Source organism: Lissotriton vulgaris, chromosome 1_1 (assembly GCF_964263255.1).
Source record: "Lissotriton vulgaris chromosome 1_1, aLisVul1.2, whole genome shotgun sequence".
Lineage (NCBI taxonomy): Eukaryota > Metazoa > Chordata > Amphibia > Caudata > Salamandridae > Lissotriton > Lissotriton vulgaris.
This window is the reverse complement of record NC_141685.1, coordinates 987,647,572-987,661,045: the sequence shown is the minus strand read 5'-3', so window position 1 is coordinate 987,661,045 and position 13,474 is coordinate 987,647,572. Positions and strand designations below refer to the sequence as shown.

The 13,474-nt window shown below is 41.7% G+C and overlaps 1 protein-coding gene across 7 annotated transcripts in view; it reads right to left on the bottom strand.

Moving 5' to 3' along the window:
- The window catches only part of WIZ (WIZ zinc finger), a 778,954-nt gene that overhangs the window by 65,199 nt on the left and 700,281 nt on the right, over positions 1-13,474 (bottom strand). For 6 of the 7 annotated variants that reach the window (XM_086960680.1, XM_086960697.1, XM_086960734.1 and 3 more), the window contains one exon: positions 9,579-9,771. The exons of the other annotated variant lie outside the window; for it this stretch is intronic. In XM_086960680.1, coding sequence (XP_086816806.1) covers positions 9,579-9,771 — 193 coding nt within the window. The remainder of the gene's footprint in view (positions 1-9,578; positions 9,772-13,474) is intronic. 7 annotated transcript variants of the gene reach the window in all.

Below are 13,474 nucleotides of genomic sequence, written 5' to 3'. Positions count from 1 at the left end.
CCATAATCGTAAGTTTTGAAGAAGTGTTGCAAGTCAGAAGTAGAAGGCAGATGTTCCGTTTGAGCACCTTAGCAGGAAGTTCTACTGATAATACCTTCAAATAGGACACTACTACAAGTGGTATTTTGCCTTTCCAGGCTTTACTTTTTTGTCAGACTTTTCCTTTGAAGTAAGTTGTCTGATCTGTCAGGAGTACTTCCTGAGAACTTATGGCAGAATTTGCACTCCTTCGGCTTGTGATCTGGTACAAACAGTAGTATTATATTACTTACCCTGGATGGCATGTAGTGCTGTAGATTCATACTCCTGCCATCTAGTGTTGGGGTCAGAGTTGTACAAGTTGTTTTTCTTCAAAGAACTTTTTCAAATTACAAGGTAGAGTGACTGCTCATCTCAGTGATACTGGGTATGGGCATTGACTACATTATTAGATTGCTTTTCAGCAGAAGATGAGAAAGGAGTGCAAGGAACATGTAAAAAATAGAGATGTCCATGCTAAAAGGTGAATGTATCATAGGGATGACAAAACAGGACTGCAACAGTCAAAACCATCCGGGAAGAAGGGAGAGCACATTTGAATCTACAGCATTACAAGCCACAAACAGATGCTTACAGGGTAAGTAACAATCTGTTCGATGGCATGTGTAGCTGTAGAGACACATGCTCTGCAAAGACTGCAAAGCTGTCAACCCTTAGAAGCGGTGACTAGCGTGTGCAGTAGTTTGAAAAATGGTACGTAGCACTGCCAAACCTACATTAGTGTGTTGCTATGCTAAAACATTCATATATTCGTGTTTAGTAAATGTGTGTGGTATAGACTGTTGCTGCTTTACAAATATCAGCTATTGGGATATTCCCTAAAAAAGGCCATAGTTGCTTCTTTTTTACAAGTGGAATGTGCTCTGAGAGTTTCAAGTAAAGGTCTTTTGGCTTTTATATAACAAGTTTGATGCATTTGACTATCCATTTAGCTATGCCAGATGTGCATATATGGTTTCCTTCATGAGGTGGAGAAAAGGCTACAAAGAATTGTTTTGTTTTCCTGAAAGCTTCAGTTCTATTTATGTAGAACACGAGTGCTCTTTACATCCAGAGCACAGAGCTTTTTCTGCAACCGAATCGGATTTCGGGAACAAAACAGGAAGCTCAATAAATCGATTGAGGTGAAACTCTGAGACTACTTAAGGTAAGAATTTGGGATTAGTACGAAGGACCAGTGTCTTTATGTCTTTAAAAGAAAGGTTCTTCTAAGGTTAACACCTGGAGCTCACGAAAATGCCAGAGTGAGGTAATAGCAACTAAAAATGCCACTTTACATGATAGAAATTGAAGAAAACACGAGTGCAAAGGCTCAAAAAGTGGGAGGGACCCATGAACCTAGTAAGTACACTACTTAAGTTCCAAGAGGGTACGTACACAACGTTTAATAACGTGTTTGTGTCCTTCCATGAATGCCTTAATGACTGGAATTCTGAAGATGGATAGATGCTTTCCATTTTAGAGATTGGCAGCTTTGGCAGCAAGCTGCAACCTAATTGAAGTATATGCTGAACTGGATTTTTATAAAATATTGTCCTGCAGTGTGGCTTTGAGGGGATTTATTTCTTTAGGTTAACAGTAGCAAACAAAAGATTTCCATTTTGCAGATGGTTGTGGATCTGCGTGCTTGTTTAAGAAAGTCCATACATTCTTTTGGTACTTCAAGTAGCAACATTCTACGACCTCAGGTGCAAGATCTCTGGGTGAGCATCTTGGGGTCTGGGTGTCTGATTTGTACATGATACTGAGTGAGAAGGTCTGGCCTGTTGGGGAGCTTCTGGTGTGGGACTACTTGAAGATCTAGTAGGGTTTGAACCATGGTTGACATGCCCAAGCGGGAGCTACAAGGTTAGTTAGAATGATGTTTGCTAAGAGTTTCGGGACCAGAAACGGAATGAGAGGGAGAGGTGGAAAAGCATCTGCAAATATCCCTGACCAACTTATCCATAGTGCACTGCCATTGGATAATGGCTGTGGGAATCCAGAGGCAAAGTTTTGGCATTTTCAGCTGTGGCGAATAAGTCTATCGAAGGGAACCCCACTTTTGAAAGAATAGAAGGAGAAATTGTGAATGGAGTTCCCATTTGGTGCGTCCAGCTGAGCAGGTACGCAAGAATAATGTCCGTTCCCGGCACATATTCCGCCAAGAGATGAATGTTATGGGGAGGAACACAATTCCATATGGTCTGAGTGAGGTTTGACAGCAGATATGACTGGTCTTCCCCCTGTTATCGTAGGTAGTAGTACATGGAAGTCCTATTGTACACCCAGACTAGAACAACCTTGAGTGATAGATGAGGAAGGAAAGCCTTCAGTGCTAGAAAGACTGCCTGAAGTTCCAAGTAGTTGATGTGAAAGGATTGTTGTCTGGCATACCATAGACCTAGCAGGGTTAGGTCTTGTAGGTGAGCACCCCAGTCTGATTCCGATGCATCTGTGGATAGAATGATATGAGTCACTCGGTCCAAGAAAAGCAGCATATTCAACAGATAGTTTGAATTCCACCATTACAAAGAACGGCGAGCGTGGCGGTCTATCAACACTATATACTGTAGGTGACCCTGTGCTGGAGACCACTAGCGAGAAAGCCACTGTTGCATTGGGCAAGAAGCCATCATTCCCAGTAGATGCATGACAGTCCACACTCTGAGTGTTTGGCTGAAACGGAGGTAGAATTGTTTGGAAATTTTATATCAGAGATGGACTGGGATCACTTAACCCCAACTGTGTGTTGAATGTTGTCCCCAAGTATGGTTGAACCTGAAGCGGTTGAAGGTGAAATTTGGGGACATTGATGATAAACCCCAAGCTGTGGAGTAGATCCACTCAACTGAATGTGTTATTAACATGGTTGATGGGTACTGCCTTTGATGAGCAAGTCACCTAGGTTTGGGAATAGGTGAACATTTTGTTGTCTTAAGTGTGCTGCCACTACTGCCAAGCACCTTGTGAAAACGCAAGGCGCTGTAGTGACTTCAAATGGAAGAACCTTGAACTAGTAGAGTTTTTCATCTATGACAAACCAGAGGTATTTGCGATGAGGAGAGTGTATATGGGTGACAATAAGTGTCTTTTAGGTCCAGTGTGGCCATAAAGTCGCCCTGTAGTAGAAGGGGAATGACATCTTGTAGAGTGACCATGTGAAAATGCTCTGAGAGGATGTAGTAATTGAGGGGTCTGAGATCCAATATTTGTCGTAAGGACCGGTCCTTTTCTGGACTGAGAAAGTATAATTAATATACTCCTGTACTCTGTTGTTGAAGAGGGACTAGTTATAAGGCCCTTTGAGGAGGAGGGATTACACGTCTTGCTTGAGATATGTTAGGCGATCGGGTGTTAACCTATTAGTGGGAAGTGGATGTTGAGGGTGGGGGGGTGTTAGGAATGGTAATGAGCTCCAGACAATAACCATGTTGAATAATGGCTAGTATCCATTGTTCTGTCTTGATGGATTCCCAGAATGGTAGGAAAAACTGACATTCTCCCCCCCCCCCCCTACACACAGGTGTTGAGTGGTCAAGGAGAGACAGTCACTGTTTTACACTGAAGGATGCTCCATGGGTGGAAGCACCCCTACCTCTGACTTTTTTACCACCGCTAAAAGAGCACCTGAAAAATCCTTTGGAGTAGGTGGGTTGGCCCAGCTTTTTTGAGGAAGTGGAGGAGTCAGTGTTTGAGGACAGATATCCATGACTGTAACCCAAGCGACTAAAGGAGCCTCTAGATTAATTCATTTGCAAGGCACCCATTGTTTTAGCAGTGTATCTTTTTTTAATTTTATTGCTGGTAGAGTCCATCTGAGGCTCAAAAAGATGTTCCTTGTCAAAGGGCATATTAAGAAATGCTGGTTTTACTTCTAGCTTAAAGCTAGAGTACCTGAGCTAACCGTTTGAGAAGTACACTTTTGTTAATTCCTCTTAAGGCTGTATCTGCTGCGTCTAAGGCGCATCTGATACACTTCTTAGTGATGGATTGGCCCTCTGCAACAATTTGTTGCCCATTTTTACGATACTCCTCAGAGAGAAGTTGTAACAACTCTTCCATCTCATCCCAGTGAGCCCCGTCAGTGTGCTAGAAGGGCCTGGAAATTGCCAATACGCCAGTGATTAGCGGCTTGGGCGGCTACCGGTTTCCCTGCTGCATTGATGCGCTTGATTTTTTCAGGCGGTTGCGTATCTCGTATTGCTGGACTACGATCTTTCTTACGAGTAGTGGTGTTAACTATAGAGTCTGGTGGTACCCAAGTTCGTATAAACAAAGGGTCTGATTTATATTTTTTTAATCTACCCATGGGGCAAATCCCCTGGCACGGATAGGCTCTGCGAACCTCAGCGTGCCACAACATACCAGGAACCATAGTTAAATACTGTGTGTCCTTATGTGTAGACGAGTGTCAAAAAGGAAATCCAGTTCTAATGATTTCTTATGTAATACCATTGTAGGTAGATGCCCTACCTGTTGGTAGGTACTAGCATCCTCAGCAGGGACTAGTCTAGTGAGATATACATCTGGATTATTAGGCACTATGGGATCAGTATCATATGGCTGGATCTAATAGGTCTCACAAACCACTGGTGTTTGACCTAGTTGACCTTGGATGTTTAGCATCTATAGGATCATGATGTGTTGATGCATGAGAAGCTGGAGGAGGTGGTGATAGAGGAGGGGGTAGAGATGGACGATGAATAGGGCTTGTAGCAGTATCCTTAGTCCTGTTTTTATAGAGGTACAGGAGTGTCCAACGCATCCTCAAAACTCAACTGCTTCTTTGGTGGAGGAGAGGCCATCTTTCTCCCAGTTCTGTGTTGAATTAGGATTTTTCTTTGTCTAATATCCATGGTTTCAAGTATAGGCTCCACACAAGACAAGGAAAGTGTGGAAGGTTTTTAAGTTTTTTTCTCGGATGGTTTCAGAACTGAAAAATGCTTTGAGGATTTAGATACAGTTGTTCAGAACCGAAGCTTTCAAAGTGGAGAAATGCATTTTGTCCGGCACAGAGGCAGAACCAAATCAATTTCTGGGTCGAGTTCGAGGAGTGGGAGGAGACCAATGCATGTGCAAGATACGAGGATTTAACTTCGGCAGACGTTTTCGATGCCAAGCCCAAAGGTGGTGCATTTCAAGCGTCTTTTCAGATCTGAGAATGGCCTGGTGGCAGTAGCTGTCTGAGACCTCTAGCAAAGGAAAGGGCTATGGTTTGGAGATTTTAGGTGGAGGAATAGGGTCACAGTCGATAGTACTCATGCGCTGCCTAAGTAGCAGAATGTAATCCAATTCTTCCTCCACGTCTGAGCTGGAAATTTCCTCAACTGAGAAACCTCCTCTTTATCCTCAGCAGCAGGCTCTTCTCTGAAAACGCCAGGAATGTCGTCTTCAGTGCCACAACACATTTCCAGCCTACACGCCCTTGGATCCCGGTGAGTCTTTTTTGATCAGAAAGACTTGCAGGTGTCACAATCAGTCTCATGATGATCAGGCGAAAGGCAAAGATTGCACATGAGATGTTGGTCCATGTGCGGGAACTTGTAGTGCACAATACAAAAGAACACAGGGGGTCTAAATGCCAGCTAATCTGGCTGGGCTGCAAATACAAACTATCAAAGTCAAAGGGGTGCCTAGGTCACCAAAGGACAGCCTCTAAAACAGGGGGTGAACAACTACCAAATAGTGAAAAACACCAGACACTGTACAGACACCAGAACCATTCAAGGAGAGGATGGCAAAATCCAAACCATTGGATAATGGGTTACCATCAAAAAGACTTAATGATCAGTCATATCATCTGGCCATCCCAGGTGTGAGTTGGCTAATCCCCTGATCATTGGGATAAAAACGCCACACCTTTAGTTGTTGGTCTTGGATTTGGTCCACCAATAGTGTAGCTGGGGATGATAATCAGGCACGGGTGTTTACATTATGTATCCCTTTGACCCTCTCTCCTGTTGGTTTGCAAAATCGGGTACTTGTAGTGACACTGCGGGCAAAATCTAACAGTGTTTGTTCCATCAGGAACACATCTTCAGCACCGACAGTCCACATGGATGGTTGGCCTGAGACAGGCAGCGCCTCGATGTCTGATCCGCCGGGTGACCGAACAGACGAATTTGAAGAGGCACAGTAATGGAAAAGTAGGATAAAAAAAATGCCCATGCGCAGTATCACTGGGAGGCTCGTGACTCAAAATAATCCTTCAAGAAAAACAATTCTACAACTCCGAACCAAACACTAGAGGGCAGGAGTATGCAGAGCATGTTTATCTAAAGCCACACATGCCATGGATGGAACATGCACTTCCACACAGATCTTCCGCACTGAGATAATTTCCCCCCACAGGCTTTGCAGGGCCAAAGAGCTTTCTTTACCCACTAATGCTCATTTGGAAAGATTCCATAGACTAAATGCGTTCACAGACATCCAACCTAACAATTCAAGTAAAGGTGCTAAAGTGACTGCAGAATTACCATGAAGCCATAAATAAAAAACTGAAGGACAAAAATCCATACTCCCCAAAATTAGCAGAGCTCACTGGAAAATGCATACAACCTGCCACATGTGGGAGATAAACGGTATGGTGTCTTCTCGGGGAACGAAATTCAGAGAAAATTAACCTCGCTATCTAAAGTGAGCATATTTCAATAAGGTGAATGTGTGGCTAAATAGGTACGGTTTAAGGTCTACTTAAACAGCAGATCTATACATTCTGATAATTGATACGGTAGAACAGTGGAAGCTCCCACCAGAATGACGGGAATTAAAGCATGTGAATCTATCAAGCATTTAATGCTTGAAATTGTGTTAACTTCCAACAATTTAGCTACAATTGTTATGAAGACCTATATTTTAGGATAATTGATATGTAGTGTGTGCACGAAAAACAGCTCTAAGAATGCAAAACTGTGCAAAGCTTTTAGATTTGTTGCCATAAGTAGATTATGGTGGCATGCAGAGAGGCTAGGAGGATTATATTCTGATGTGGAAGGGGAGGATAGTATTGTAATAAATGGCCTTTAACAAAAAGTATTTCCCCTTTGGTAACTGTTGGATGTCTGTGCACAGTCTTACAAATGGGTGGTTCTGAGGACCTACACGGAAATTATCAGTATAGCCTGGAAGTAACTGTGGGGCATGTCCAGCAGGATCCTGAACATGATCACTGCAACTAATAATGCTAATTTCGTAGGATAGGCTAGGTCAAGAAACAGGTAAATTAAGTTGGACTTGTCATGGCAGATTGTGCCGTTACCCCGATACTGTGAATCATGTATGCAAGGATGCCTATTGGTAACCAGGCGCTATATAAAACTCAGAATAATAATAATAATAATAATAATAATAATAATAATGTGCTGAGTTATGAGTGGAGAAAAAGAGGGGGTAGAGGGGAGTTAGGATGCTCAGAACGGATGCTAGTAAGCTGGCTTATGAGGTGGCAGCTCATGGGGGAGGGGGGAATGAGTGCAGAGCTTGGCCGCAGGGTAAAAGGCCATGCAAGGCAGGGTTTGGCATAGTTACCCATGGTAATAAAATCTAACTTTACGTTAAAAAGACTTAGAAATTCACTGAAATAATAAAGGTTAAAGTGAAGTTCTATAGAGCCAAAAACAACCCTAAAAGGGGAAAATGGCACCTGCCTCAGATACAATGGTGCGGAAATAACTTGCTATTGAAAAAAAGTTTATCATAACAATGGATCGAGATTTTAAGTTAACACCACATATTTTTCTAATTTATTTGATAAATCATTTAAATATAGTAGCAACAATGTAATACAAATAACTTATGACCTCTGTGCACATAATATAAAAATAGTTACAATTCTTTGCATAATTTTTAACATATAAAAATACCCATGCATTTCAGAAAAAGTATGCATGGGATGCACATCTTTATAAGCACACCTAATATGGTATCTTGTTGTGGCCAACTAAGCACACTTGTACAGTGGATTAAATATATAGTGTATTTGGTCTTGGATTTGTATATTTATTTAAATTATTAAGACTTTTTGATAAAAAAAATATTTTCTCCTTTTGCCTCTCTCCCTAGACTCTCGATAATCAAATCAAGTTAAGAACCTGAGCGCTGAGGAAGGTTTAGCTAAAACATGGCCTTCACTGAAATGCGCGTCGGCACATGACATAACAGGAACATTTGAGCGCTACTTTTTCTGAAATACAGATATTTTTACACCCAAGTAAAAACAATTATGCAAAGAATTGTAACTGTTATATACAAGTATTGACATGAATCATATGATGCACTGCAGTGCTCCTCTAACCATCTAAGAGAATCCTTTTATGAATAGACATACCTAGGATTCTTAGTTCGGATATCTTGCCTTGATTCCGGTTTACGCCTACAAATACTAGTTTGTGTATATCTTTAGTATGCAGGTGGAATGAGCATAGTGGTGGTATGAAAGTTGTTTTTAGGTGAGACTTAACTTGAGTGAATGGATGAGGGGCTAGAGAAGAAAGCCGTATGTAGGACTTTGTACTTTATTATGAAAACAGAGGTCATAAGTTATTCATATTACATTTTTGCTACTATATTTAAATGAATATCAAATAAATTAGAATAGATATGGTGATTTGTTGTGTTAACTTGAAATCTCGATCCATTGCTAGGATTTAAAACGTCTCTATTGCAAGATATTTCCGAATCATTGTATCTGAGGCAGGCAGCATTTTCCCCTTTTTAGGGTTGTTTTTGGCTGGAAGCCCCCATTTCCTTGACTAGTAAAGTGATGTTCTAGTTAGGTATGGTATATCGTACTTGGTATTGAAATAAACTGAGAAATTCACTGAAAAACCCACAGGTTATACATAGTCACATTTTAGTTTGGTGAAAACGTCAGCTTAAAACGTAAAATTTTAAACTAATAAAACAATGAAATTCACCAGATCTAGTTAACTGAAGTAAATAACCCAGCCCTCGCCAAACAATGCTTCTGACCTCACAAAGAACATCGCTCAGGACATGTTTTATGATAACATCACTGTTGGCATTTGAAATTATACCATAGATTAAAACACTCTGCATGGCGAGGGGTAAATTATAGTCACTTCAGTTAACTAACCGGTTAAATTTCAATGTTTTGGACTTTAAAATATTACCTTAAAACTGACATTTTCACCTAACTAATAACATCAATGTAACCTTTGTGTTTTTCAGTAAATATTAAAATCAAAAGATTTTGGCAAACGCCAGACATAAAAAGACTCACTGCATTTTGACCATCTGGCTTTGGCGTCAGAGAGAAAAGGTGCACAGATAGATCAAGAATAAAAGAAAAAAATAAAAGTGAGAAGAGAAATGTACTGGATGATGTAATGCAGTGAATCCAGGAGCACAATCAATCTACAGTTATCTGGAAGGTAGAAAATGTAACCTTAACCAAATAGCCATTAGGAAATTAGCACAGCACATACAAAGTAGATTTTATGCTTTGCAAAAACTGAGGTACAGTAAATCTGACCTTTTACCCCTACTCACAGTGGGAGTTGGGGGGGGGAATGAGCTGTTGTGCAGATACATACCTGCATTTCAAAGTGTAGATATTGCCGACAAACTTCACCAAGGATGTCTGTGGGGGTCTGGGGACCAGGGATGGCACCGGCCTTACTTTCTGAGGGGTCTGGCGCACTTCATCCACCTTCGGCTGAAACTCACAAGCCTCTGCGTCCTTGGGGTTTTGAGCCTCCGGCGGTCTGGCCGGTCTGCGTTCAAACTCTGGAAACACAAGTTTGTGGTGTAAGGTCAATCCGCCAGCAGGACTAGCCCATCCATCCTGTTTTTAAGAAACGTCTTATTTTGCCCTTTAACCCCACTGGGGATTGCACCACAAGGGTTCTTTGCGGGAGGTGGTAAAGTCAAAATAGATCTCTAGAAGAGCAATGCATATAGAGCTTTAAAATAAACAGTCAGGCAGTCTACAGAAGGAGTAATAGTTTCTACCACACAAACTAATGAAGTCAACGGATCACAATGTTGCATCATTGGAAAGCCTTAAGAAAGGAAAATACAAAATAGATATAGCAATTCAGCAGAAGCTAGACAATACAAAGAAACACCTTCAGAGGAATCAAAAGCTAAAATGTATTTGAGCTAGCGTATGCGGTATAGTGTGGGTGGATGAGGTAATGAGAGATGTGAAAATTAGGCAGTGAATATAAAGGTTAATCTATTAATTCGCTAGCCTTTACTTTTTCTACTAAACGGTTGCTTCCATTAGGAGATTTCAGAAAGCTCTTCATTTAGCCCCATGTGTAGGGGGTAGCCTTTTTACTGGAAAAGACAGGTTTCCAAAGCCCCAGATCCGACAAAGACCATTACATTATACTGAAGTGGGTGGCAGGTAGGTCAAAGAGGACACGGACACTGGAGAAGGACTGTTACGCTTAAGATAGTTTCTTCTCGAGCACGCAAATTCGGACTATTCACTTGTTTTGACTACCAAGCAATTACCATCCAAACGGAATGTGCAGTAATAGGTAATCACCTACCAGGAGCTTCAAGAATTATTGGGCTTATTGTGCGAGGTGTGAACAGACTTTGCCCAGCTGCCCTGCACAATTTAGTGACAGACCGAAGAAAAGAGGTGCAGCAGCAAAATAACAGAATGGATACTTTTTTGCTAAAGAACTGATGTGCAACAATTAAGTCAATTCCCTCATTTTCTTAAAAACTCCTTTCTTCATTTCATGAGTGTTCATGTGTTTGATCTTCATATTGTGACTACAGCATACACTAAACAAGTACAACACCTCGTGTCATAGCTTATGGTTTGTGATGCCAGTCACAACATGCAAGTCAAATATACATGAATAAATGCAAACAGCAACCCATTAAAAAGGGACCAAATGGCACTCATGCTCTCATTAAAGAAATGATGAGTAAAGTACACAGGCTGGCAATGTTATTTATGCTACTTTACAGAGCAGTAAAAGCATAAACTCTATAGAGCGATCAAATAAAAAAAGGTCAAAGAACATAAGTCGAAGAAATTCCAAAGGTTTCAAGAATTTTGTAAATTTAAAAGTAGTCTGGTTTCTCCCCCAAAAAAAGTTCAATTAAGAAGTGATCAGATGTGTTTGTTCTGTTTACGGGGGGGGGGGGGGGGGGGGGGAAATCAGGTGGCATTTATTCGAAACACTTGATAAAGCAAAAGGCATTCAAATGTCACACTTAAGTAGACTGAAAACCTGAATATGTTGAATATATACGTAATCTCAAAACCTGGCTGTGTGTATCTATGGTGCTGTTTGCACCAATGCTGGCCCTGGATCAACGGGTTTTGGGCCTCGGGGCAACCCTCAGAGCTGGCAGGGCCAGGCTTGAACCCATTGACAATAGACGGCTGTCCTGTACCTTCATGTGCCTAGAGGCCCCCACAACCCTAAAGTGAGGAGTAAGGGTCGCAAGGAGGGCATAGCAATGTCAGTAGATATTCGGCCCACAAAGAGGAGGACTGGGCTGACTAATACTACACATGCAGAAAAAGAAACGCTTCACAAGGCAACGGGGAAGTTAAAGCAGTAAGAGTAGAACAGGTCGCAAAACTTCGGGGACTCAAGTAAACACTGGCACAACAGCTGAGCAGAGACTTATTCATGCTCAATCAGAAATCCCTATAAGAACCCACCACAGAAAAGAGCAACTAAAAAAATAACCAAATAAAAGAAATCAACCACCTCCAAGAACTAGAAAAATAAATGACATTCATATCGGAGGAACGTAAAAAAGCTATAGAAGATAACTAATAACAGAAAGAAGTGGAACCACCACCCAGTCTACCTCATCCAGGTCACCGGAGCTGAATCCATGAAATCTCCCATCCGGATAAACAACAACTTGCTCACAAAAAAGCACAACCACCGACATGTCTCAAAACCTCCACTTTAACTAAAGGGACAGACTTTGGATTATTACAAGACACCAATAGATTGCGAACCTCAGAGCTCGATAAATCGACATAACGCATGGATAGTATGCCGCCAAGGAGGGTGAAATAGAAGATGAACGATTGATCAATTATTTCCAAGGAATATAGGTCTTTGTCCCGCAGTCTTTTTCCCCGCAGGGATTCACAACGCGGTCGTTACTAAGACCGCGTTGTGATACCACATACCATTACTCTGCAAGTCGGAACAACGACTTGCAGAGGGGGGGTGCTGGATGTTGGAATAGTATAATTTACTATTCCAACTCCAGTCTGTGCGGACACTAGGAAAGGTGTTAGATTTTAAATCCACCCCCCCCCCCCCCCCCCCCCAAGTCGTTGTTCCAACTTGCGGAGTAATGGTATGCAGAAGCAGTCGTTTTAACGACTGCGTTGTGATCCCATGCGGGAACAAGTTTTGTCATAAACGTTGTTTACCATTTCCAAGAGATGTCACTTACAACGATCGATCAATCGATGGCCAGTCACAGGAGCAGGAGGTATCTATCTGTTTGGGACCTCCAACATGCTAAACCAACAAAGAAAAAGATGGTACGAATGAAAATAATGGAATGACAACAATGTTTATCCCTCTGACCTAACAGAGGTCACTCACGAGGTTCCACCACCAATTCCTGAAAGAAATCAAAATAGAGATATGCACCATAAAAGACATTAAGACATGAATCTACGACTTGTTGTCTCTCCTGGTGCCAAAGTGGATGATTTGGAGAAGACTATCAATAAAAGTTCAGAGTAGGAGTAGTAAAAGCAGGACCCATGCTAGAATATTTGTCAACAGCCAGGACGGATCTGATTTGCAACCCGCGTGAAGATGAAACACGGACAAAAGACGAACAAAAGACTGTAAACTCCGATGCTGATCAAAACTCACAGGTAGAGGGGGCACGTTTCTGGAAGGGCATGTAGGTTACTTAGGGATTGCCTCTGAGAATCATTAAAGGTAAGGAGCGGGGTTTTAGCTGTGAGAGGGGTATGGGGGGAGGCTACGTCAGCCCTAATGTGGACCCACATTACAAGAGACCAACTCAGTCTAGAGGGAAAGAACAAGGCAGGGTTGCCAAATAGGCACAGCTCTAGCCCAGAAAGACCGTTTTCATTTATAAGGGTTTACTTGCAAAACTCAAAAGGGACCCACTTGAAAGATCTCACATGACACACACACACATTAGGTAACTTGTTTCCAGTATTAGTTAAATATAAACCCAGAGAGCTACAAAAAAAACTCCTTACACAAACCCAAAAGCTGAGAAAAGTAATTTAAAGCAAAGGGTCCTAACACAGTAGACAAAAGATTAGCAGTTATGAGCAGCCTACATAGTGCAGATATTACAGTCTTTCTATAAAAACCCACTTGATAAAGAAGAAAGGAAAATGCTACTTACCAGTATGCATCTGTTCTTGGCATGTAGAGCTGCAGAGTAGTACACTTTGCATAGATCGCCATCTGGTGTTGGGCTCGAATGCTTGCAA